This window comes from Carcharodon carcharias, chromosome 8, assembly GCF_017639515.1.
Source record: "Carcharodon carcharias isolate sCarCar2 chromosome 8, sCarCar2.pri, whole genome shotgun sequence".
Classification (NCBI taxonomy): domain Eukaryota; kingdom Metazoa; phylum Chordata; class Chondrichthyes; order Lamniformes; family Lamnidae; genus Carcharodon; species Carcharodon carcharias.
In genome coordinates this window covers 66,234,021-66,260,042 of record NC_054474.1, presented here as the reverse complement: position 1 = coordinate 66,260,042, position 26,022 = coordinate 66,234,021, and the positions used below count along the sequence as shown (strand labels likewise).

The following is a 26,022-nucleotide window of genomic DNA, read 5'->3' as shown; positions in this document are numbered from 1 at the left end:
ATTTCCTGAGGCGTCGCGTTTGGGGAAAATTATGACAAAAGTGATAGTGGAAAAGTTAGCTCACTTTTTACAAGATGTGGATTAGAGTGCAGTTTTTGGGTGTCATTGGGAGAGATAGGAGCTGGGTGAGAAGCATCAAGTGAATGCTCAGGAATTCACTAGAAGATAACCATTTGCAACTGTGCCAAGCCCAAGCAAGATGCCTTTGTGTCAAGATAGTGGTAACTCTTCACTGGTTTATTTGTCCACAAAGATATTGCTGGGGTAAAAGAATAGTGGGAATTTGAATTGTCTTCTTGTGTTTGTTTTGATATCTTTCCTTTTGATAAATTTCTTTGTTCGGTGTAATATAGTTCACTTTTCTTGTTTAAATAAATATTTTATTCTTTTCATTAAAAGTTCATTTGTTCAGTAACTTTCCTCCACAGTTTCTAAAAAAAAAATTAGGATCTATCAAGCCAGGGTTTTTTTTTATTCATTCACGGGATGTGGGCTTCGCTGGCTGGGCCAGCTTTTATTGCCCATCCCTAGTTGCCCTTAAGAAGGCGGTGGTGAGCTGCCTTCTTAAACCGCTGCAGTCCATGTGTTGTAGGTACACCCACAGTGATATATTTTTTTCTTTCACTTTGGGATCTGACTTGTCCAGTATTAACATCAACTGGGATCATAAGACTGGGTCTCTTGTAGAGGGGTGAGTAGACATCTTGTCAAGAGATATCCCTTGTTCCCTAGAATCCATCTGCAGAGCTGAGGTGGGGGGCGGAGGGTGAGGGGGGGTTTCCTGGAGTGAAGAACTGAAAGCAGCCTGGACTGATGGAGGAGGAGTCATGGCAGCTGCATCACAGGCCAGCCGAGCATTGAGAGAGTGGAATCCTTACTGTTGATGAATCTGACTAGCCGATCATTAGGTGCTTTGATGGCCACATGGGTGCCATCAGTGATGCCCACCCTGGGGGAAACCAGCGATTGTGGCAAAACCCATTGCCCTCTGTGCTCCCAAGGCTGCACCTGTCTGGTATTGAATGTACTGTCCAGCTCTGGCAAAATGGGCATCAGTGACTTGCGAGATGCAATTGTGTGCAGTTGTTTGCGAGAATGCCAACAAGGTCCACAGCTGATCCCTGAAAAGAGCCAGAAGCAAAAATATTCTGGGCCACAGTGACTTTAATTGCCACCGGCAGTGCATGGTGACCAGTGTTGTGAGGTACAAGGTGCAAGGTCTTTAGCGATGAGGTCACAGATGTCTCTGGCCACCTGCCTTAAGAACTGCAGTCTCCTGTGGCACTGGATCTCATTCATCTCCAGGCTGATCTGTTTTTCCCATAGAGCCAATGCTGAGTGTATGGCCTCTGTGTCTTCCCTGTTCTTTACCTCTCTCCCCTGCCCTCCTTATGCTCAGAGCTCTGCCCTTAATGCAGAGGGTGTTGTTCCTCGTCATCACTGGACCCAAAATCTGAGAGCAGTGCCTTCAATGCTATCTGCAGCCCTATTGTGCTTGGAAGTTTTGCCCCATGATCTTATGCCAGAAAGGGACACCCCCAAGCACTGCCTGAATACTTTCTGCCTACTCTGTCCCAAAACTAACGCTGAATTGATATTACCTATCTCCCAATGGCCAAGCCCCCTGCTGTAGTGCTGTATCTTTTAGGGGGCCCAGCTAATTCCCTGGGGCATCCATAACTGGCTCCCCAGTGTGTATCCACCTCCATTCAGCTGGTCTGGTTGGCCTAGATAGAGCATACAGCCTGTGCATCCCCCCCAAAATCACAGCAACCCCCGTTAAGGAACTCTTAATGAGTTCTTCAACCAACTTAATTAACCTTAATTATGAAGCAGGCGAGATCCTGCCCCCCTGATGAAAATGGCCAGTACCAGGAACAGCTTCAGGAAATGGGTACATCAGCTGGTGACAATATTTTTGACCCCCACCCACTGCCGATCCTGCCCTGGTGGGATCTGAAAATTTGGGCCTTCATCTCTTCCTTTTATTGTCTTCCATTCTTTCAATGTTTCCCCTTTTGTTGCTTAAAGTTTGAAGATAAGTATGCCTTAGTTCACTTTTGTGCATGCGTAACGTTTTTCACCAAAAGTTGTTATCTGGTACCCTTTGATTCTGCTAAATGCTAATGCAGAGCTTTTGACATCTGCAAATGTTAAGAGTGACATTTATGATCAAAAAGAGTGAGAGATTACAAAATTATTTGAACAGATGGAGCTCGGTCCATTTTAAGATTGAGATGCACAAAAATAAGTTGCATTTTTATGAAGAAAATGAATGTGTCTCACACCAGATGGGTAAAACCTGATAGGTCTGTCAATCAGTTTGAAGCTTTACATTTGCTTAATGCATGAAAATGTCATTTAGAACAAATTATCTTTTTTTTATTTGCAACTTGTCCTTCTAATTATGAGGAACCATCACAGATGCTTTTATAAAAACCCAAAAGGTTTACTATGGGACTGTGCAAATGGCATACTGTGATCCAGATCTGGGCTGAGAAACTCCTTCATCCAGCCTTCAACGTGCGGTAGACACCCCTGGCCAATTTTGAGCTGACACAGAGCTGCTTTTGCTGTCTCCGCCTGTACAGTTCCTGCATAATCCAGTAAATGCTGCACAGACTCATTAGGCTTCCTCCATGTTTATGACCAAAACAGAATCACAGAATTATTACAGCACAGAAGGCCATTTGATCCATCATGTCTGCACTGATCCTCCGAATCAGCAATTCACCTAGTGCCATTCCTCCGCCTTCTCCCCCTTACCTTGCACATTTTTCCTTTTTATGCATTATTTACTTGTTGAAAAGCTTTCTGTTAATTTAATTAGGACCCTTCTTTAAAATAATTTAATCCACCTGCAATGAATTAAAATAAAGCAAGGAAATCCTTGATAAATAAACAAGATAGAAAACCATAAAAGAAAGCTTGTGATGACACTCTTTAAATGCTACTGTATTTCCAGTGTTTAAGCCTGCCTGACAATCAATATTTTCATGTGAGGAGTGTTATTGTTGCAAAGTGTAACTTAGATAACAGAAAATGTCTTCCCGAGTTTTCATGACAAGGTGTTGATAGTAAATGAAATGTCTCCATCACAATGACAGCCTGCTTCCACCTCTGTAACAAAAACAAAAAAACAAAAAATGCTGGAAAAACTCAGCAGGTCTGACAGCATCTGTGGAAAGAGAGACAGAGATAATGTTTTGAGTCCATATGACTCTTCTTCAGATCTAAAGGGAGGTAGAGTAGTGCTGAAAAATATACTGATTAAGTGGGGTGGAACCGATGAAACTGGATAGAAGGCCAGCGATAGGTGGAGGCAAAGGAGAGATGGCTAAGGATGTCACAAACAAAAAGTCAAAGAGTTGTTAACAGTGGATGTACTGGCTAAAGGAGGTGCTAATGGTGACATTAAGAAAGCAAAATGTGATAATGGCCGGACCAGGGTAAGCACTCTGGAAAGTGACAGGTGGCCCTAGTGGGGGTGGGGTGGGGGAAGAAAGATTGAAAATAGGCTAAAAGCTGGGGATAAAACAAAGCATGAAAATTAAAATAATTTTTTAAAAAATGAAAATAAGTGTAAAAAAATAATGAAAATTTTAAAAATAAATAAATAAAAATGAATATGGAAAAAAGGGGGGATACTAAATGAATACTTCTCATCAGTATTCACCAAACAGAAGGACTTAGCGGTCGATTTGTCTAGGGAAGAGTGTGTAGATAGCCTGGATAATGTTGAGATCAAAAAAGAGGTGTTAGGCGTCTTGAAGAATATTGAGGTGGATAAGATCCCTGGGCCAGATGGGATCTACCCCAGAGCACTGAGGGAGGCAAGGGAGGCGATTGCTGGGGCCTTGACAGAAATCTTTGCATCCTCACTGGCTACGGGTGGGGTCCCAGAGGACTGGAGAATGGCCAGTGTTGTTCCATTGTTTAAGAAGGGTAGCAGGGATAATCCAGGAAATTACAGGCCGGCGAGCCTTATGTCAGTGGTAGGGAAATTATCGGAGAAGATTCTTCGTGACAGGATTTACTACCATTTGGAAGCAAATGGGCGGAATAGTGAGAGACAGCATGGTTTTGTGAAGGGGAGGTCGTGTCTTCTAACTTGATTGAGTTTTTCGAGGAAGTGACAAAGATGATCGATGATGGAAGGGTAGTGGATGTTATATACATGGATTTCAGTAGGGACTTTGACAAGGTCCCTCATGGCAGACTGGTACAGAAGGTAAAGTCGCACGGGATCAGAGGTGAGCTGGCAAGATGGATACAGAATTGGCTTGGTCATAGAAGACAGAGGGTAGCAGTGGAAGGGTGCTTTTCTGAGCATACCGACCCTGGAAGTGCAAAATGTTTTAGTTGACGGGCAATATGATCGGCGCAGGCTTGGAGGGCTGAAGGCCCTGTTCCTGTGCTGTACTTTTCTTTGTTCTTCGAAAAAGGGGGATGGGGATGGAGGAGAGAATTCATGGTCTGAAGTTGTTGAACTCAATGTTAAATCCGGAAGGCTGTAAGGTGCCTAATCGAAAAATGAAGTGCTGTTCCTCCAGTTTGCATTGAGCTTCACTGGAACATTGCAGCAGGCCAAGGATGGACATGTGGGCATGACAGCAGTATGAGGTGTTGAAATAGCAAATGCCAAGAAGGTCAGGATCATGCTTGCGGACAGGCCGAGGGTGTTCCGCAAAGCTGTCACCCAATCTGCATTTGGTCTCGCCAATGGAGAGGAGACTGCATTAGGAGCAAATGCAACAGACCAAATTGAAGGAAGTGCAAGTGAAGCACTGCTTCACTTAAAATGAGTGTTTGGGCCCTTGGACGGTGAAGCGGGGGGAAGTAAAGGGGTAGGTGTTGCATCTTCTGCAATTGCATGGGAAGGTACCATGGGAAGGGGATGAGGTGTTGGGGGTGATGGAGAAGTGGATCAGGGTGTCCCTCGGGGCATGGTGAAAGGTAGATGTGTTTGGTGGTGGCATCATGCTGGAGTTGGCAGAAATGGCAGAGGATGATCCTTTGAATGTGGAGGCTGGTGGGGTGAAAAGTGAGGACAAGGAGGACCCTATTATGGTTCTGGGAGGAAGAGGAAGGTGTGAGGGCAGAGGCACAGGAGATGAGTCAGACATGGTTGAGAGCTGTGTCAACCAGCGTGGGTGGGAAGCCTCGGTTAAGGAAGAAGCAAGACATTGAGAAGTATTGTTTTGGAAAGTGCCATCATCAGAACAGACGTGTCGGAGGCGAAGGAACCGAGAGAACGGGATGGAGTCCTTAAAGGAGTCAGGGTGTGAGGAGCTGTAATCGAAGTTGCCGCAGGAGTACGTGGGCTTGTAATGAACATTGGTGGACAGTCTATCACCAGAAATTGAGACAGAGAGGTCAAGGAAGGGAAGAGAAGTGTCAAAGATGGACCATGTGAAAGTGATGGAGGGGTGGAAATTGGAAGCAAAATTGATAGATATTTCCAGGAACAGGTGAGAGGATGAAGCTGCACCGAAACAGTCATCGATGTACCAAAAGAAGAGTTGTGGGAGGGGGCCTGAGTAGGATTGGAACGAGGAATGTTCCACATACCCCATAAAGAGATAGGCATAACTGGGGCCCATACGGGTACCCATAGCCACACCTTTGATTTGAAGGAAGTGAGACAAGTTTAAGGAGAAATTGTTCAGTGAGAGAACAACTCCAGCCAGATGGAGGAGACTGATGGTGGATGAGGATTGTTCGGGCCTCTGTTCAAGGAAGAAGTGGAGAGCCCTCAGACCATCTTGGTGGGGGATGGAGGTGTAAAGGGATTGGACGTCCATGGTGAAGAGGAGGCGGTTAGGGCCAGGGAACTGGAAATTGTTGATATGATGTAGGGCATCAGAGGAATCACAGATGTAGGTGGGAAAAGACTGGACGAGGGGAGAGAGGACAGAGTCAAGATAGGAAGAAATGAGCTCCATGGGGCAGGAACAGGCTGACATGATTAGTCTACCGGGACAGTCCTGTTTGTGGACTTTGGGAAGGAGGTAGAAGTGGGCTGTCCGAGGTTGGGAGACTTTGAGGTTAGAAGCTGTGGGGGGAAGATCTTCAGAGATGAGGTCAGTGACAGTCCTGGAAACAATGGCTTGATGTTCGTCGGTGGCATCATGGTCCAGGGGGAGGTAGGAGGAAGTGTCTGAGAGTTCGCGCTCAGCCTCTGCGAGGTAGAGGGCAGTACACCAGACAATAACAGCACCACCCTTGTCGGCTGGTTTGATAACAAAAGTCAGGGTTGGACCTGAGAGAATGGAGTGCAGCAAGTTCAGAAGCAGACAGGTTAGGGAGGGTGAGAGGAGCAGAGAAATTGAGACAGCCGATGTCACACCGACAGTTCTCAATGAAAATATCAAGGGCAGGTAAGAGGCCAGAGGGAGGGATCCAGGTGGAGGGAGCATACCGGAGGCGGGTGAAATGATCCATTGAATGGGGACATTTTGAATCCACCTCTGTAACATCCCTTGCCTCTGTACTGTCACAGCCTTTCTGCTACTCCAACAATCATTCACACATCATTCCAATGCTCTTTGGACTGGTTTTACATCTCCTAACCTTCAGCTTATTCAAAACTCTGCTGCCCATATCTTATCCTGCACCAAGTCCCACTCGCCCACTGCCCCGTCATTGTTGATCTGCACTTCATAATTAAAATATTCATCCTTGTATTTAATTTCCTTCTTGTCCTTCTAGCTCCCCATCTCTGCAAAGTTTCACAGCCCCAATCTCACATCCCCCTTGCCAACCTCAGAACATTCTATTCCGCTGACCTCCATCCCACTCACCCTTCAATCCACAGTTGAGGGCTGTGTCTTCAGCTGTCTGAGCCCCAGTTTCAAACTTGTTCTCTTTAAAGCCCTGCTTACAAACCACCTCTTTGACCAAGAATTTAGAGGCCTAATAATTGGATCCAGATCCCAGGCTCACTATATTATTGGGACATGGACCTCCAGTCAAACACATTGATCCATATGATGTGCTGCATTCCCACACCAATTGGAAAGCAAATCTCATTACCCAGTCTAATGATGCTTGATTGATAGCCAGCCTTTTTTCCCATTTTCAATACGTTAATATCTGGTAAAGAGAAACGTACAAAGAAAATTATTTTTAAAAAACTACATTTTTTTAATGTCCCTCTGATTCTTCTGCAAGGTTGCACAGAGCAGTATCCTGGAGACACCAGGTAATCCGATTTAGCATCTGCGCACGGGAGATAGTGGGTAAAAGACGCACTTAAACCCATTTGAAGATCAGTGACAAACACACAGCCCCAAAACACGATAGTAAAATACAACCCAAATAATGCCAGAAACAAACGAAGTTAAAGTAGCTCGAAAGACCGAGATGTGAATGAACAAAAACAGAAATTGCTGGAAAAACTCAGCAGGTCTGACAGCATCTGTGGGGATAAAGACAGAATTAACGTTTCCAACCCGTCTGACCCTTCATCAGAACAACACGGCGCTGCGTGTGACGTAGCGCAAGGAGCTCCTACGGGAGAGGGCGGGGCCTGGAGGGGGCAGCTAATAGAGGATCCGTGAACAGGCACGCGGCACCGGGAATGGGGTGTGGCACAAGAGGGGGCGTTTCCCCTCAGGGGAGGGGGCGGGGCCGCTAATGGAGAAGGAGTCGGGAGCGGGCGGCTCAGGGAAGGGGGTGCGGCCTGGAGGGGGCGTGTACACGGGGGTGGGGTCGTTCATGGAGGAGTGGGGAGCCGTAGCCAGCGGCTCGCGGAACGGAGGCGGGGCCAAACAAGGAGGAGGCGGGGCCGCCGTGTAGAGAGGGTGGCCGGGCCCGTGTGGGGTGGGGAGGCACGGCGGGAGCGCGCGGACGTCTGAGTGAGTGCCGGCCGCGGGGACGCGGCTGAGTGAGAATGCCCGTGGGGGCGCGTCCGGAGGCGGGCACGCGCGGCTGAGCGAGCGAGTGCCTGCGGGGGCGCGCCCGGGTGAGTGAGGGACTGCGAGGGCGCGCCCGGAGGCGGGGACGCGCAGCTGAGCGAGTGGAGTGCCGGCCGGGGCTGCGGGCCGGGTCAGTTGGTTTGTTGTAAAAGTGACAGGCGCTCACCCATGGGAGGGTGTGTGGGCACTCAGCATGATTCCTCAGGCAGTTTAAACGAGAATTCAGACGGCACAGGGGGTAAGCGAAACCGCTGTCGTTTATTGAAGATCTCTCTTTCTCGCTTCTTCCTTACGGTTTTCAAGTTTTTTTTCATTATGTAATTGAGTTGGCTCGATGTTTCTGTCTGGCGGTGAGTGTTAAAGTCTGAGTGTGGGCCTCTCACTCACTCACTCCAACCCCCTGGGCCGGGTGGCCGCCGAGCCCGGGGAGAATGCTGACTCGCATCATGGTGCCATTGCTGGGATGGCTCCTGTCTCTCATCCCCCGGCCTGTCTCCAGCTTGGCGTAAGAGCTGCAGCTGATGCTGGCAGGCAGAGGGATGCTTTCCCCCATCGAGGATGGGATGGCATTGGGTTCTGCCTCTGCAAGTCCAGGAGCTGCTGCTGGCTTTGTCTCTCACCGGCCCATATCTGTGCACTACTTTTCCTTGCCTCATTTGACCTAAACTCGACACATCTAAATAGCCGATCGAGATGTTGTCGCAGTATTTTAGAGATTGAGTTGAAGGTTTCATGATTTGGTGTAAAATTAACATGAGACGCCAGACTTGATTTTTAAAAAATACTGTATTCCCTTTGTTCTCCTTTGTTCCTTTCTATTAATTTTGATGTGTCTTGCAATGTTTACAGTTTGGTATGGATTTTAATTTCTTTAATTCTTGGTAACATATTTTCAAGCATGCGTATTGTTGTTAAATGCATTGTAAACAGTAAAGTTGGGTCGTAGAACCCCTGAGCAATCCAAACATTGCTATTCTCCCAAACCAACCCTGACTTGATCATTTGGGCATCTTGTGAACTGTATAATTCAACAGTGTAGCATGTGTCTTGAAGTTTGGAAACAAAAACAGGATTACTCTTTAATGGACGAGGTCAAGAAAATGATTAAATAATGTAGAGGAGCCAGAATTGCATATAACTTAACTATCTTTACATTGTATATGTCTTTTGACTTAGTCAAGTTATCAATCACCCAAAAAATGTCTGAAAATTCAGTTTATGTTGGTGTTGGGGATGGGAGGGGGGTTATTAGTTGAAATGTCACCAGGATGACAAGACTATATTTTTCTTATTTTAAAGAAAGAATGGCAAACTATTTTTCATGGGTAGCAAAACTAGTCTGTAAATTTACCCTGGGAAGGGGCTGTTTTGGTATGCTGCACAACTAACTGGAATTCTTAAATTGCAGACATGTGATTTTAAATGAAAGAAAAATATGATGAAAATTTTTTAATGAAAGAGGCACTGGTGTACAGCTGCATTATTTTTACTCTTGTTTTCTAGGAAATAATATGCATATTGTAATAGTTTTCTATCATCTTTCACCACCAAACTAACCCCGCCCCCCAAAAAAATCATTCTGGCACTCAGTGTACCTTTAGCTGTAAGTGTGGCCTATTTTCTGTGAGACTGGTTGATACTTTTAAGTGATGCACAAAATTAACCCAGGTTGTTTTCCTCCTTACCTTCATGATTAAGAGTTCCACACTATAAAATGCTTCACCTCACAGCCTCGGTGAGAATTGTTAAAGCTTGTCTCACAAAAGTATCAGATCTTATATGAAAAGCATTGAGATCTGAACTCAATAGGGCCATGAATGAGAGCGCAGGCTGATACATTTGAATTGAATACACAACCATTCCTAGTGCATATTTTTCTTTAGTGGTAATTAAAAATGATGTAGTGCTGTCATGTCACAGGTTCCATTTGTTTAAAATGTTATTTCTGAAAAAGATACTTTTGCAGTTGCAACTCCATTTGGTGAGGATTCTTATTTGAGTGGATGAGAACTTCCATTATAAAAACTCATGCTGTAGTCAAGGCTTACATTCAGTGCAACATTGTCACATATTCTGTAACTTGTCAGGCGGAGCAGATGATGAAGAAAGTTCATTATTCTAACTGCATGTGTGAAAGGCCAGAATTCCCACATAACCACCTTCTTAGTGGGCAGGTGGACAAAAATGACATTCAGCTTTTTTCTGGTGGTTAAGTTTCCATGCTTATTTTTCCTCTGTCATTCTTCTGACAGCAGCAGAACATTCCCATTTGCGTACACCCAAAAAGGTCTAACATGTGTAGATGTTTTTGAAGAAAGACACACACTGAAGAAATTCAAATGTCTTTCTTCAAAAAAGAATGTTATGGTAAGCGCTGTTAACATAGCTAGATTTAAATTATCGCTGTTACTGTGTGTGAATATAGCCGGAGGGAAGTATCAAGATGTAAGATGGGAGAGGAAGGAATTTTTGATTGACTGGAAGCTTGTCATAAAATCAGATGCTGAAGGCTTTATGAGATGTGGTAATTATTTTTTGTCATATTCAAATAAGGATTTCTACCTGTAATTATTAGGTTTGTTTTGGAGACTTGATACAGCAAGTGAACACATTTAGTTTCAAAATAAATGTTTTATTAATTCATTAATTGAATTGAAATGTTGAGGAAGCATTTCCTGCATCTAAGGTATAATAAATTGAAGGGGATTGCTCTTTTTCCCCTTAAATGCAACAATTTATGGAGCAAGCACCTTAACTTTAACAATATCGTTTCTTATCCTGAGAGATTTTGTTTTAGCAGTTCATTGATTGTGAAGGACTTCAAGATGTTATGAGGTATAACAGATGTTATGGACAAGCTGTATAAATGCTGCTTTCTTCTCTTGTCACTTTTGTTTTGTCATGCTTATTGTTTGTTCATGTTGCCTGTAGTCCTACGGACTTAATTTTAAATGTTGATGATTCCATGCATGGGGAGGTAAATACAAATTTCAAATCCAGCATTCCAGTGACTTAGATTTGATTGTGCCACTTGACATTCTGATTGGATATTTTACTAAAGAGTTGAGGAGAATTTGGATTAGCACAGCTAAGCATATTGAATGTAGATGCAGTGGTAGACATGTCAATATTAATGCTGCAGACAATATAACAAAGTAATTATAAGAAAAGTTAATAGAATACAGTAATATAGTGCTAAAACAGTAAATATAAGTGTACATTAATCTACTGCAGCCAACTTAAATACAATGTTGTTTTGCTAACAATCCAGTGTCTTTATTATCATACGGATATGTGTTTTGTGGGTGTGAAGTCGTGCCAACTTTAATAATGTGGAAGACTGATGCATTCGCAACCATCTTAAGCCAGAAATGTCAAGTGGATGATCCATTTAGCTTCCCCCTTGAGATCTCCAGCATCCCAGATATAAGTTGTTGGCCAATTTGATTCATTCTGTGTGATATCAAAAAACAGCTGAACGCAGTAGGTACAGCAAGGGCCATGGGTCTCGACAACAGCTTGGCTGTAGCACAGAAGATTTGTGCTACAGAGCTTATCATATCTTGAACCAAGCTGTTCCAGGACTGCGATAGCACCGGCACCTTATCCAACAAAGCAGAAAATTTCCTGGGATAAATCTAATCCAGCCAGTCACCTCCACACCAGCCTAGTTGCAGTCATCAGCAAAGTGACGGAAGGATTAAGTGCTGTCAAGCAACACTTATTCACCAATAACCTGCTTACGCTTGCATTTCATCTGGTCCTGGTGACTTACCAACTTCAGTATGGCCAATCTTTCTAATATATTCTGCCTATCAATTTTTAGCTCATCCATTGTTTCAACAACCTTCTCTTTCACTATGACTTTGGCAACATCTCCTTTGGTAAAGACTGATGCCAAGTATTTACTTAGTACCTCTGCCTTTGTAAGTAAATTCCCTTTTTGGTACCTAATCACCCACTTCTCCTTTTATTACCCTGTTACAGCTTGCATGCCTGTCAAAGATTTTTGGATTCCCTTTTATATTAGCTGCCAGCCTCTTCTCATACTCTCGTTTTATTTCTCTTTTTCTTTCACTTCACCTCTGGACTTTCTATATTTACCCTGATTCTCACTTGTATTATCAACATGACATCTGTCATATGCAGCCTTTTTCTATGTCATCTTACTCTCTATCTCTTTCATCATACAGGGAGCTCTTGTTTTGTTTGTCCTACCTTTTTCCCTTATGGAGGATGTGCTGACCCATCTCCTATTTAAAAGCAATTAATTGTTTTGTTACAGTTTTGCCTGCCATTCTATGATTCCAATTTACCTGAGCCAGATTTGTTCTCACCCCATTGAAATTGATTCTTCCCCAATTCAATATTTTTACTCTGGATTGCTCCTTCTCCTTTTCCACTGCCAACCTAAATCTTATGGTACTGTGATCACTGTTTCCTCAATGTTTCCCTACAGGCACTTGATCCAGTTGACCCACCTCATTCCCCACAACCAGATTTCCAGCAATACTCCATTGCTCATTGGACTGGAACCATACTAATGTAGGAAATTGTCCTGTATGCAGTTCATAAACCGTTCCTTCTCCCTGCCTTTACACTATTATTATCCCAATCTACATTAGGATAACTAAAGCCCCCATTATAACTGTTCTATAGCTTTTGCACCTCTTTGTAGTTTCCTTGCAAATTTGTTCCTCTATATCTTTCCCACTAGTTGGCTTATAGAATGACCCTAGTGTAATGATACCTATTGTTTCCTAGCTTTAACCAAATAGCTTCTGTCCGTGACCCCTATAGGACATCTTCTCCAACATTTAATATCCTCCTTAATCAATATTTCCACTCTTCCTTTCTTTCCTTCCCTATGTTTCCTGAACACCTTGGGCAGGATTTTTCACTCAGCATGCGGGCATGCGCCTGACGCGCCCGAGCGTAAAATAGCACACAATGACGTCATTGTGCACTCAAGCGATATTTTGGTTGGCAGGCATGCACGAGAGTTGGCAGCGCATCCCCCCCGCCCAACCAACAATTAAGAGGTCTTTTAAAGCCGTTAATGTATTAACTAACCTCGATTTTTCACTGCCTGTTACAGCAAATTGGCCAGGCAGCCTTTGGATTTTTGAGGAAACCTCATCCAAGGGTGGGATGAAATTTCCTATATTAATTTTAAAAATTAAAATGTTTGGACAGAATTTTTATAATCTATATGTCTAGGTGAGTGAGTCTGACAAGTGGACAATTATTTTGCATTTTAAAATCTTTATTTGATAGTTTTAAAATCTTCAGCTCCCTGAGGCAGCTCTCTGCCTTCAGGGAGCTATTAATGCATGCTCCCTCGCATCCACGCTGACTTCAGTGCTCGCCCTCCTCCCCGTCCCCACCCTGGCAGTGCTAAGCCTTTCAACATGCCTTTCATGCTGGCTGGCCGTTAATTGGCCAGCCAGCATGACATAGTGGTCGGGGTTCGATCGTGGGTGGTGAGCTGTTTCCCAGCCACTCCCAGGACTGTCCACCGCGCCCGCCCAGCAACCTCAAAATTCTGCCCCTTCTACCCAAGAATATTTAGTACCCAGGCCTGCTCTTTTATGAGCAAGATTTCCATTAAGATTGCAATATTATATTCGCACTTGGCTATATGCACCTACAGCTCACCAAGTTTATTTACCATGCTCTGCATACATGCACTGTAAACCTAATTTAATCCTTATTGAATTCCCTCTTACTCTGACCCCACCTAACACCTTACTATTTCTTACTCTAGTGTTTTCCGTCTCTCCCAATTCTTTGTCCACCTTGTTTCTCCTCTCTTATGTTTCACCCTATTTTCCACTGCCGCCCCCTCCCACCATCAACTTAGTTTATTGTGTATATCAATATGTATGATTAAATAATGCACTACATACATTTTAATCATATGGACACACGATAATTTGAATGTTGGTCCTGATTAAATAATGAATTATTGCATGACAATAGTTGGAGGACTAAGATTTTCAGTGCAAAAACATACGTATTGCATGTCTTGTGACATAGGAACAGGAGTAGAGTAGGCCTTAAACCTAGCACATGCCATTCAATGAGGTCATGGCTGGCCTGCACCCTAGCTCCATATACTCATCTTTGCCCATCTCCTTTATTACATTTGTCCAACAAAATGTATCAATCTCAGTTTTTAAATTAACAATCTGGTACCATTTGCCTTTGCAGAAGAGATGTCCAAGCTTTTAATGCTGTTTGCATGGCGAAGTGCTTCCTAATTTACCTCCTGAAAGGCCTAGCTCTAATTTTGTGAATAAGCTTCCTAGACCTAGGTTCATCTTGAAAACTTCTAACCTCTCCTAGTAACTCATCCACATTGGATTTATTAACATCTCCATAGAATGTGGTTTAATCTAAATGGGAAACCAAATTTAAAATGAATCAATTTTAAGTAATTTTTTTCGTTGTTTGTTCTTTGGCCTGCAGGTAAATGTGCGTGGTAGAATTACAAAGTGGAAGTCAAATGTTTCTTGTCATCATGAAATAGTTTGGTTACAATACGCTGAGCCTATTTTGGGGTTCCAGCAATTCTTTTTACACAGGTCAAATTGGTATTGTTGCCTTGTCCTGTTTTTAAAATTGATTCTTTGAAGGAAACTGCAGTCAAGATAAATTTCTCAGAATGACATGTCCGTCATGTCTTGAAAAAAAAAGTTTTATTTGAAGGGTTGCAAATGAACATAATTAGTGGAAACTTGCCATGGTAATTAATTTTATCTATGTGGGGCCTAGTTCCAGCATAATGTTTTTAAACCATTGCAAAAGTTCACAGAAACCTGATTTGCACTACAGGAAGTCTGCACTTGAAACTCTACTCCAGGTTCTAAACGATGAGGTCTATTAAAGATTGCTGCAAAGACAGGATAGTATTTGCTCTTTTGTACTTAATTGTCCTTGTGATACCCTCTAGCGTTCTTTGTTTTAGCAGTAGTTTCACGGCTAGTTCTCAGTCATTCATGTTCTATCATAGCTACGTCTTTCTACTGCTTTAGGATTGCAACCCTTACTGAACATGACGATTTGGCCAGTGCGTGTGCTCAAACTGCTGAACTCAACACATTGCATCATGATGTTGTTTCCAGGATGTGAGCTCCAGGCGCCTGATTGACACATGCTGGCAGCTGTTGAGAACATGCATTTAATTTTAAAAAATGATGACTTCTGGATTGCCAGAAAAGAAGGGAATTGGGCAAGTTTATGTTGCCACCAGCTGCACAATATGTATACTGCTGAATCAATGACTGCAGAGTAATATAAAAGTAGCTATATAAGGAGAGCTTATAAATATGCAATGGAGTACAGCAAGGTGCATCTCCAACTCATGCCTCTTGTAAATGTTGCTGTTCTAAAATGTTTGCTGTGTGCCTGTGTATGAGGTCAGTTATATGAAATTAGAAGCCATGGTATAAAGTCTTACTAAAGCCATCTTAATTTAAAGCACGTATAGCAGCTGAAAATCTGTGCGAGTGCATATTAATTGCAATCTGCATTTATCTGTACGAGGCCTTACAGCCATAATTCAGGCTTTTTTTTTCCCCAAAACTATGGCGAGACATTGTTGTGTTCATAAACACATGGGTTCAAATTTACCCCTGCACTAAATTTAATAAATCCTAATTACAATATATCACTCATTGAGAATATATAAAACGTTTGCCACATTGTCCAATTGCATATAGAATAAAACAATGTGTTCACTTACAGGTGACATAATATACAGAAGCAAAATAGACAGCAAGGTAATAAAAGATGCCATGACTAACCTTGCACAGTTTTGAAGTGGCCTGAATTTGATGATCGGGGAGACAATCACTCTGCTTACTTGTGTTCCACATTAAGATGGCATAGAAAAGTAATATAATCTGAGTAAGTCTGAGCATGATAAGTATTTTCATTTTGAAGATCAAATAATTTCATATCAGTTAAGCAGTTAAAATGTTAACTCTTTTTAAGCACTTTGGAGGGGAAGTAATAGTTCAGGCTTCTAGGCATAGTAATAGTTTATTGTTGGTACCTGACTGCATTAAAAAACACAACCCCCTATAGAACTGAAATACGTGACATCAAATTTTGCTTTATAATGCTCCTGTGAAGTGCCTTGGAAGGTTTTATTACATTAAGGGTGCTATATAAATACAATTCTAGATATTTTTAAATTCTCTCATTATAACTGTGTCATTTCACTATTTCTATATTTAATTTTCAATTTCTAACAAGTGTATGCACTCACACAGGTTACAATTTACAGGTTCTGTACATTTTCAACCCTTAAGCTGAGCTGCATGTATGTGGAAAAATGTGTGTTGTTCCTTTTTAATTCTCCTAGTCAGCCTGTCTGCCAACTTGCCCTTGTGGCTTAACCCTGGATGTTTCCCCTATTACCACCATACAATATATTTAGTTGGCACAATAAAGGCTTGCAAACTCTTTCCTAAATATCGGTTGGACACTGAGTAATTGTATGAATCTCTTGGATTATTTTTCATTTGAAAGTGGTGATTTTTATCACTACTTCAATCCCTGTTTGTATCTTTACTTGTTAGAGATCACTTTTCTAATTAAGACTGTTGACCAACTGATGAAGCTGGCAGTCTTTACACAATTTGGGAAAGCATTTCTCTTAATTCTTTCTTAGCTCTTATACTGTTCTTTTAATCTTGATCCCAAGAGTCCACAACTGATAACTGGTTTCCAGTGTTTTTTCTGTTAAATCTATTTTCTGTATATTGGTGGGAGAGTTGTCGATCTAGTTATCTGGTCTAGAAGTCTGCTGCCACCATGGAAAACTAACTTAACAGCATGAGTTCAAGAACAGTATAAAAGCAACTTCAGATATTTATGGATCTAGTGTAGTACCCCTGCACTAGAGCAGCATGTAGGGTAGATCTTAACATTAATGTTAGCCGAGAACAGTGCCTGGCCACTTTCATGTTGTCAGTTAATTACTGAAGGAGAACCATACAGAAACTTACTACCAAATTTGTTACACGCCTGTCTGTTTTAGGAACTTTTCTGCCTGTTAACAATCTGAAGGCTGAAAACATCTTGGCCAACCCGTATAAACTTTTTCAGTTGTTCACAAATTTATTTATAGTGGGTTTTGTTTACTGGTTGGGTCAAGACTATTACTGGCATTGCAATTGATTTTGATTCTCTATACTGTCTCTTGGATTACCCAAGGGAGATAGACTTTGATCATATGATCTATATGTGGTTTACAAATGAGTCCTGCTTGCACTAGCACTAGATAGGTTTGCCAGTGCAATTTTGAGTGATAGGGAGAATTCATTAATGACCATGTCACTTTTTTTGAATATAATAGGTATTGTACACCATGGCTACTGATCCACCTTTGGGGTAGTATTTGCTTTTCCCTAGCCTTTTGAATATTACTTTGGAGATCTAACAGGAAAAATAGTGAATATTGAATTTGAGATTTCTTTTTACATTTCTTCATACTCTTCCCCAACTCTTTGCTGGACCAGAGTTCCACTAAGAGGAGACTTGATAGAGGTATTCAAGATCCTGAGGGTGATTAGTGAGAAACTTTTCCCACTCAAGAGAGCTTCAAGAACTAGGGGACACAGATTCAAAATAATTGGCAAAAGGCATAAAAGTGATGTGAGGAAAACTTTTTTCACCCAGAGAGAACGAACTTCCTGAGAGGGTGGTGGAGGCAGGTTAGATCGAGGTATTCGAAAGGGAACTGGATTGCTAAAGAAAAATGTGCAAGGTTATGGGGATAAGGCAGGGGAGTAGGACTAGATAGAATGCTCTTTCAGAGAACCAGTGCAGACGCGATGAGCCAAATGGTTGTCTCCTGCATTGTAAAGATTCTGTAATTGTGGCTGTACAGCCCAAATGGCTGTTACTTGAGCCTCCACAACAATTTTTTTGATAGGCTCTTTGACTAGGAATTGACTTCAGAAGCTTGATCCTGATCTTTCAAAGACATACACACACTTGCAGCTTTACCATGAGACACATAACAGCAGTTGGCAACAGGTATGTCTTTCATTTTCTCTTTATCCTTCCTTACTGTGATCAGCTAACTCATCGTTGGATGTCGGTCATTTTCTCTTTGGGCAGTAGGCTAGCAAAATGTAACTTACTTAATTACCATTTCCACTGATATCAAGGTGAAGGTATAAATTATCCCTATCGAATCTAAGACCTTCTAAGTGTATATTGCCTCACTGAAACTGTTTGTTCCTAATGTCCAGTTGCTTAACTTTTTTTTGTAGGTAACTTCAATAAAGCAACTTTATTTTGAAAAGGTTTTGCTCTGACCCACATTATAATATTGCTTTTGTGTAATAAATGGATTTGTAAAATTGCTACAGTATTCATTGGGAGGGAAAAATAAATGCTTCTACTTAAAAGATCATTTCAAAATGATCATGTTTCTACAATTCAGTCCTTTTTGTTCTCTCTTGCCCTTTTCTCTCTCTATCTCCCTTTCCCTCTGCCTCTCTCACACAGGGAGGGAGACTTGCATGAATGGAAGAGCTTCCTCACAAGACTTACTAACAGCATCTGAGACAACCCATGCAATTGTTCCTTTTTATGCTGTTAGCCGTAAGCCCTGTCGCTGAAGAACTAATTCATTTGTCCCAAAACTTGAGCTTGAATTTGCCAACCTCTATAACTAACATCTATCAATTTACATGGTCTTATATGTGATTACATTTTTTTTCCTGTAAATGACTTCTAATCTATTTCAAAACTTTGCTTTACTCCATTTTTGTTGCTTTCGTTCAAAATACCTTGACACTATTCCAGGGTTTTGAGTAGATCTACCATGCTTGCTGTGTCATTGTGATGTAGAGGAATGAAACTTATAAACAGGAAGTCATGGTATTCTGTGAATAGTAAGTCTTGTTATTTAGTCATTTAGGGAAAAAAAATCAAATGTTTTTTTTTGCCTTCCCTGAAAATGTTTTGCATACCTCAAAAAAAATTGATTTTTCAAGAACTTCTGCAGCAGGAGGTTATAATTGCGGTAAGACTGCCGCTCTTGGAGCACGCCAAGATTTTTTTGTTTATAACTCTCATCACCACGTCTGCTAGAATAAGTAGAAATTGTTGCCCTGAGCTGTATGCTGAGAGTTGTACTCCACTACCTGATTGAGCTTGTTCATTCAGGGAATATTTAAGTACCATAATACTTTTTCTGGGAACTAAAGAAAAGTTCCAGCTTTCATAGAGAGAAGCTATCCTGTGTAGGGAATACTTCCTGTATTATTGTACAATGGTTAGGTTCAGTTTTGTGCCTCAAAAAATAAATCTTAGTTGTTAGGTGATAAGTTAATTTTTCCATGGTGCCCAGTGGAGGGGGAGGGAGAAAATAAAAACAATTATGCTAAAAGAAGCATGTAAAATTGAATGGTTAATTGGTGACTTTGTGGTTGCTGCTTATTCATTTGACTTCTTTTAAATTTTATATTAACTCTTTCAAAATATAGTTGATATTACCATTATCTATTCAATCAACAGTGACTGCAAACAAAATGGTGGGAACGTGGAATTTAATTAGAGTTCGCAGCAGAATATAACACCCTTGGTATACAGCAAAAACATATGACCATGACAAGTAACGAGTAATGGTCCAGATCAGGCAGGATGGCTGGCATGCGCGAACAGCGCTTTCTTTGTAATTTTTTCTTCTTTTCTTGGTGCCTCACGTCTTCACAACTTCTCAAACTACTCAAGATCTTAAGCAAGGATCTACCCATAAAAATTTCTCTCCACCGCTAACTACACTGAGGTCTGGCAAAGTCTCCTACTTTATACCCTTTTTCACAGGTGGACCTGGATGGACTATTGGTAAGGCCTATTTACCTTAGAAAAATGTACTTAATTTTGAAATATCCCGTCAAACGAACTTGTCCAACCTATGGCCACAGGCCATTATCCAGCCCACGGACTCACTGTTCAAACTATGGGTATATTCAATGAAAGGTTCTGCAAGGAGCTGCTCCTTCAATTACACGTCATTTCTGTCCCTTGTTGGCTCACTGGTGAGTCCATCAGCAGGAAATTCAGGAGAGAAACATCCTCAGATTGGAGGAGCAGATGGCAATGTGAAGATGAGTAGCTTCTCTTTTGTTTTCACAGTGCGCAATCTCGCTGCCTTTAGCCATGCTGTCTCTCTTGTGCCCTCCAACACAGGCCCCCTAAAGAAGCACAGGACACAAGATTGCAGATTGGGGGAGGCCACGAGAATCAGCAGAGTTACAGCAATAGCATCCACCAGCCCCCACTCTCACCTGGGGCAGTTGGAGTCCCAAACAGGACATGTGAGGAAGTGCGTCCTTTCACAGCATCTTGAATACCTCCTCGGTAAGATGTCCAAACCTGGACCCAGGTGGGGAGTGAGTGAGTTTGTGTGAATTGGTGAGAGCAAGAACTTGCTCTCAACCCCCCACATTCGTGCCAACTCTGACTGTGTGCTACTAGAATCAAATGCAAGGTCAAGGTTAGTTAAACCCAAACTGCTTAGCTCGGTCCCAGTCCTCACCCCTTCCCTGGTGACGAGGACTTGGGCCTGGTCTGTCTCTCCAGCTCTAAGCGAAAATGCAGAAAAGGTTTCATTGGTTAACTCTACTGCTTGGCACTTTTTAATGGTCATTTTTATTATTTTTTAATTATCAATTTATTGCTTTGACATTTTTAAAAAATTCATGTTAATGTTGGACTAAACCTTATCTTGCCGAAATTTGTTCATTGGCCCCTTGAATGAAAAAAAATTGAAATTTGGACCCCACGCGAAAAGCTTGGACAAGCCTGCTGTAAAATATCACATTCTTTGGCAAAACCTTGGGTTGAAAAGCCTACCTTTAACATTATTCACCTGCTATTAACTTCTTGAACCTTTGCATGTACCTTCTGGCCTTGATCAATCCAACCTAAGCCTTGCATCATCCTTTCCTTATCACATCTCAAGCTGTCTATCTCACCAGTTTCATCCTTCCAAGAAATATTCCACCTCTGGTGTCAAACTAACTCTCAAAAGTTTCATCTGTATTAATTCCACTATCAGTTTATGTCTAAGCTGTTCATAGCCTGTTAACAGGCTGTTATAATGGCCATTCAGTACAGATGGTCTTATTCCTTATTGAATAATAAGATTATTGAACCATGGGATTGTTCACTAAAGTAATGTCTATTCTACTTCCACACAGTAGTGAACTTGGATGTTTCAGCAAGGATCTTAATTTGGAAGGTGGACTGAAAATCCTAACACAACTTTGTAGTATGATTGTTAGTTTTAAGTAGCTACCAGTTGCTCTATCACTAGGCCTTGGCTGACCATGGGCTCCTTTCTGAGCTGGGTTTGGCTGTCATTACCTAAGTGTAATCATTCCAGTAGTTTGTTTCTAGAGAAACAAAAGTTTAGGCAGTTTCCAAGAAAATAGAATTTACAGCGCTACCCTATCGTTTTCTTTATTCATTCATGGAACGTGGGTATCATTGCCTAGGCCAGCATTTATTGCCCATCCCTAATTGCCTTTGAGAAGTTGGTGGTGAGCCACCTTCTTGAACTACTGCAGTCCATGTGGTGTAGGTACACCCAGAGTGCTGTTAGGGAGGGAGTTCTGGGATTTTGACCCATTTCAAGCCCATTTTATTACATATACACATATACATATATAACTTATTTCTAATTTCTAACTTTTTGATTGGTTCACTCAAATATTCTATCCACTAAATATTTAACACGTAGGCCTTGATTTTACAAAAATGGATTGGGCAGGCCCATGCTGCACATTTGCCTGTGATGGCAGCTTGCAAGGTGGAATGGACTACCACATTTTCTGACAGGAATCACTTTTACTTGAACAGGCTAATGGCACATGAAAAGTTTGCCCAGAGATCTCTTTAATGCACTTGTCTGTGAGCTCAAGACCTGAAAAGGCTGCGATTGTCATTAACAGGAAAGTAATGGTAGTGAGAGAAAGGTGGACTAATTGCTCAGTGGCTCAACTAAGGCCCCTGAAGAATTGGAGGTGCTGCTGCAGAAGTGTACCAAAAGATGCTGTTCATATTTGGAACTGAAGCCCACCCCTTCCAATACAAGGACAGGTGCAAGCTTAAAAGAGGTAGGTTGCTGACCAAGGTATTTTAGCCAACCAGGTTCCTCACATCTGGCTGTGAATGGGGCAGAAATGTGCTGGTATCAGGAGGGAGATGAAGCACTATTTCCTATTGCACAGATTTCTTTTGGAATCTCTTACGGATGTCACTGATAACTCCCACATCTCTAGGAAATTACAAGTACCATTACAAACATTGTTCACAAGCATTCCTTTTTACACACGCTGTACCAAAGCAGATTGAGATACTAGTTTGGAATAGCAAACAGATGGTCAGCCATCCAGCCTAGAGTTCTCTTCTTGCAGGGCGAGGCGAGCAGAGTTAATCAATGGTATCATGGATGCAGAGATTAACTCAGCCACCTACCTGAAAAAAAAATTCCAGAAATGTGAGCACCGTGGAGTGCCACAATGTGGCTGCTTCCGGATAATGTCCATCGAGGAACGTAATGATGCTTTTATTATGAAACAAAAACTGAAAATGCTGGAAAAGCTCAGCAGGCCTAACAGCATCTATGGAGAGAAAAACAGAGTTAATGTTTCAAATCCATATGACTTTTTTTTTTATGGAAACATCTGAAAATTACTTGTTAAAATCTTTCCTGTCGTAGATTGATATGAGAAGCATTAATGCTCACATCTGCAACATTCAGGGGAACTGTGCCATTTAATGAAAGCTCAGCATCCAGTACAACTGATGTTTCTTTTCATAAGGAAAACAGAGAGTTTAACTGGGGCTGTCTGAGCGGCATGCGCAGGCTGGACACCCTTGATGGCCCCAGTGCGTGGCCAGGAGCATTTTAACCTGCAGATCTCATCACCCTGTTACAACAAGGACTCCCACCTGTCAGTGTGATCTAGCATGGCAGGAGCTTGGTGCCAGAGACCCGAGGGAATGCTTCCCGGCATTAAGATAAGTAGTAGTTTGGTGGGGTGGGGGGAGATGTTGGGTAGTGGTGCTCCAGAGCCGAGGGCAGGGGAGGCTTAAGGTAGCTCTGTGGGTCTCGGAGGAACAATCCTGCTCCCCCTGGCCCACAAGGAAACCGTGAAAAAAAAAATGTTGATCATAACTGGTTTCTTCTGGCCATGATCCTGCCTGCCCCAGGCTTCAATAATAAATCTGACGCTGTGCGTCATGTTGCAGTTGGCAGTAAAATCATGTTGAGGTTTGAATGATGTCATCAAATATTGACTAAGTATTTTTAAACCCCCCCCCCCCCCCCCCCCCCCAACCCACGCGCTCGCACACACACACACACACACACACACACACACACACACTCCTTTACTGGAGGTGGGTGATGCTGCTGAAAAACTAGCAATTAAAATATCAGTAGATGGAAAGTTGGTTGAAATTAGTGCCTGACCCCCCCAGTTCTCACTGTGCAGGCAAGGTTAAAACATGCCTTTTAGAGTTTGTCTCTTTTTTGCCTCTGGGTAGCTTGAAAGCTGTGCTTTATACCTTTCACTTGCACGGGAAGAGCCATCTCCAGGACATTCACAGGTGATTGGTGCAGACAAACAGATTTGGGTGTTATTCAGCCTGTATTTGTTGGCACCTCATGAACTTCTGTTCCTCACATAAATCATGCAGCACATTCAGAAGCATCAAAGGAACCCCCATTGTCATCCAATAAAAGATCTGTTGAAAATTATTTAATGTTTTTTATGCTTATCATCAAATTAAACTGTTTCATTTATGTTTGCTTTGTGTTTGTGCTTCACATTGGTTGCTTTCATGGTTCAAGTTCCAAATGGGATATTTTCCAATTGAACGGTATTTCAAAAATATGATTTACTGAGGTGCTTTTTATTTTGCGCAATATGGTTTAGTTTTAAAATTAGAATTGTTTTCAAATCCCTCCATGTTCTCACCCCTCCCTGTCCCTGTAATCCTTCCGAGATATGTGCATTTATCTAAATCTAACCTCTTGAGCATCCCCAATTTTAATCACTTCATCATAAGTGGCTGTGCCTTCAGTTGCCAAAGCCCTAAGTTCTGGAATTCTGTCCCTTAAACCCCTCTATGCCTTTACCTCTCTTTTCTCCCTTATGCTGTTTAAAACGTACCTCCTTGACCAAGCTTTTGATCACTGATATCTCCTTATGTGACCCAGTGTCAAATGTTGTTTTATAACATTCTTGTGAAGCAACTTAGGACACTTTATTACATGAAAAATGCTATGTAGATAAAAGTTGTCATTAATATGGAAGTATAGCAATGATTGTTTTAAAACAATAGGCCTGATTTTGCAGGGGTGGTGGGGTATGTGCTGGTGGTGAACTTTCGGTGTTCATCATCATTAACCCTCTAACTGTCGGTGTCATCATTACCTCTCTGATACTGACCACAACTTGAGGACATCAGGCATGTGCACGGAAATGTTCACGTGCACTGCTGCAGGCTGCATGTGTCCTCCCCCAGAGCCAACAAAGGCTGAAATCAGTGAGAATTTCAACTCCCCTGTACCCATGTCGCCTTTTGATACCCCTTTAAAAGTTATGCCTTGTTCAATCAAGTTTAACTGGATTTTTAATGGCAATGTGATTAATAAAATTTTAGTAGCAACAGAGCTGATCCTGAGAAACAATATAATTGTGGAGTGCTGTTAAGTGATTTAGATTATATAAGCTATTTTTTTCATATTTTTAATGTTTTTCAGAATATTTTTACTTCTATCTTCATCCATGGTTATGTGCCAGTCTTTAATTTGCTCTACGAAAAATATATTAAATGATTTTCCTTTTGTGAAAGGCCTTTAATTGGCTGTTTGGACATCACTCTAGCTCCACATTGTAAATGCTGAGTAAAAATGGTGCAGTCAATTCCACTGCATAACCCTAGAGCTAATTCTGCCCAAAGGGACCACTAGATCTCTTGGCAAAATTTACTTAATGGTCAGCAGCAAACGTCCTTCACTGCTAACTGAAAATCTGGTCTGATGTATGAGAGAAAGTGTTCCCCACAAAGTATCACTGATTTTATGGCAGTTATTATAGAGCCTGCTGTCTGAACATGGTAATTGTCATCAGAACGCTTCCGTAGCATTAAGATGTGCTCTGAAGTTACTGCAAAAAGCTTGCAAAATGCAGAATTGGAGAATGATTGACTGCTTTAAAGTCTGATTTATAGTGCTGAGATATATTGTAAGTACCAGGCTGCTTGCAGCAAAATCTTCCCCTTAATTTGATAGCTACATATAACTGCCATCTTTTCAAATACTTCAGGTCATGGAAAATTGGGATTAGCTAGCGAGACACAAAAAAGTCCTCTTGTTCCAGGTGACAGAGAAGCTCAGAAACAACAGATCAAGGACAATGCAGTGCAGCTTTATTGAGGAAAGAAGTAATCTCTAATTATCATGGAGTAGTTAAAAGCAAAAAACTGCGGATGCTGAAGTTGTGTTCTACCAAGGCACTGTGATGCTTGTATCATCAAACAAACTGAAAGACTTATATGGCTGGTGAATTTACATTTTGAACAGTCCTTGCTGCTGAAACACAATGTTACCAAGATTGCCATCGACAGGGACTTCGACAGTGCATCCTGAGAAGGATCAGAGAATCATTGACAGTAACTTTTGGATTTCTGCATTTGTGCAGACACCAGAGGCAGAATTTTCTGCCTTCCGGGCGGGCGGGCCCGACCCAATCTCCGGTGGGCGGGGAGCCGATCCTTGCCAGAGAAGCGGGCCCTGCCGCCATTTTAAGTGGGTGGGCCAATTAAGGCCTGCCCAGCGTGACATCCGGCAGGAAGCGCTATGCGCTTCCTGTGCAGGCGTGGGGGGGGGATTCCCAAAAGCGAGAGTGCGCTCTTCTGCACATGCGCACGAAAGAGCGCACATCTCTCTGAGGCTAAGTGCTGCCTCAGGAAGATGGCTGACAGTTCTAAAAACATTAAAAATAAAAAAATATCCTTAACATGTTCCCCACATGTGACATTATCACATGAGATGGGACAT

At 42.1% G+C, this 26,022-nt stretch overlaps 1 protein-coding gene across 2 annotated transcripts in view; it reads left to right on the top strand.

The window, feature by feature from the left end:
* Positions 1 to 7,889: 7,889 nt before the first annotated feature.
* ubtd2 (ubiquitin domain containing 2) overlaps positions 7,890 to 26,022 on the top strand; it is an 81,637-nt gene continuing 63,504 nt past the window's right edge. The window contains exons 1-2 of one of the 2 annotated variants that reach the window (XM_041193763.1): positions 8,012 to 8,157; positions 15,669 to 15,830. In XM_041193763.1, the coding sequence (XP_041049697.1) occupies position 15,830 (1 nt within the window). In that variant the 5' untranslated portion in view covers positions 8,012 to 8,157; positions 15,669 to 15,829. Of the gene's footprint in view, positions 8,158 to 15,668; positions 15,831 to 26,022 lie in introns of both variants that reach the window. The other variant, XM_041193762.1, reaches the window with a different exon arrangement.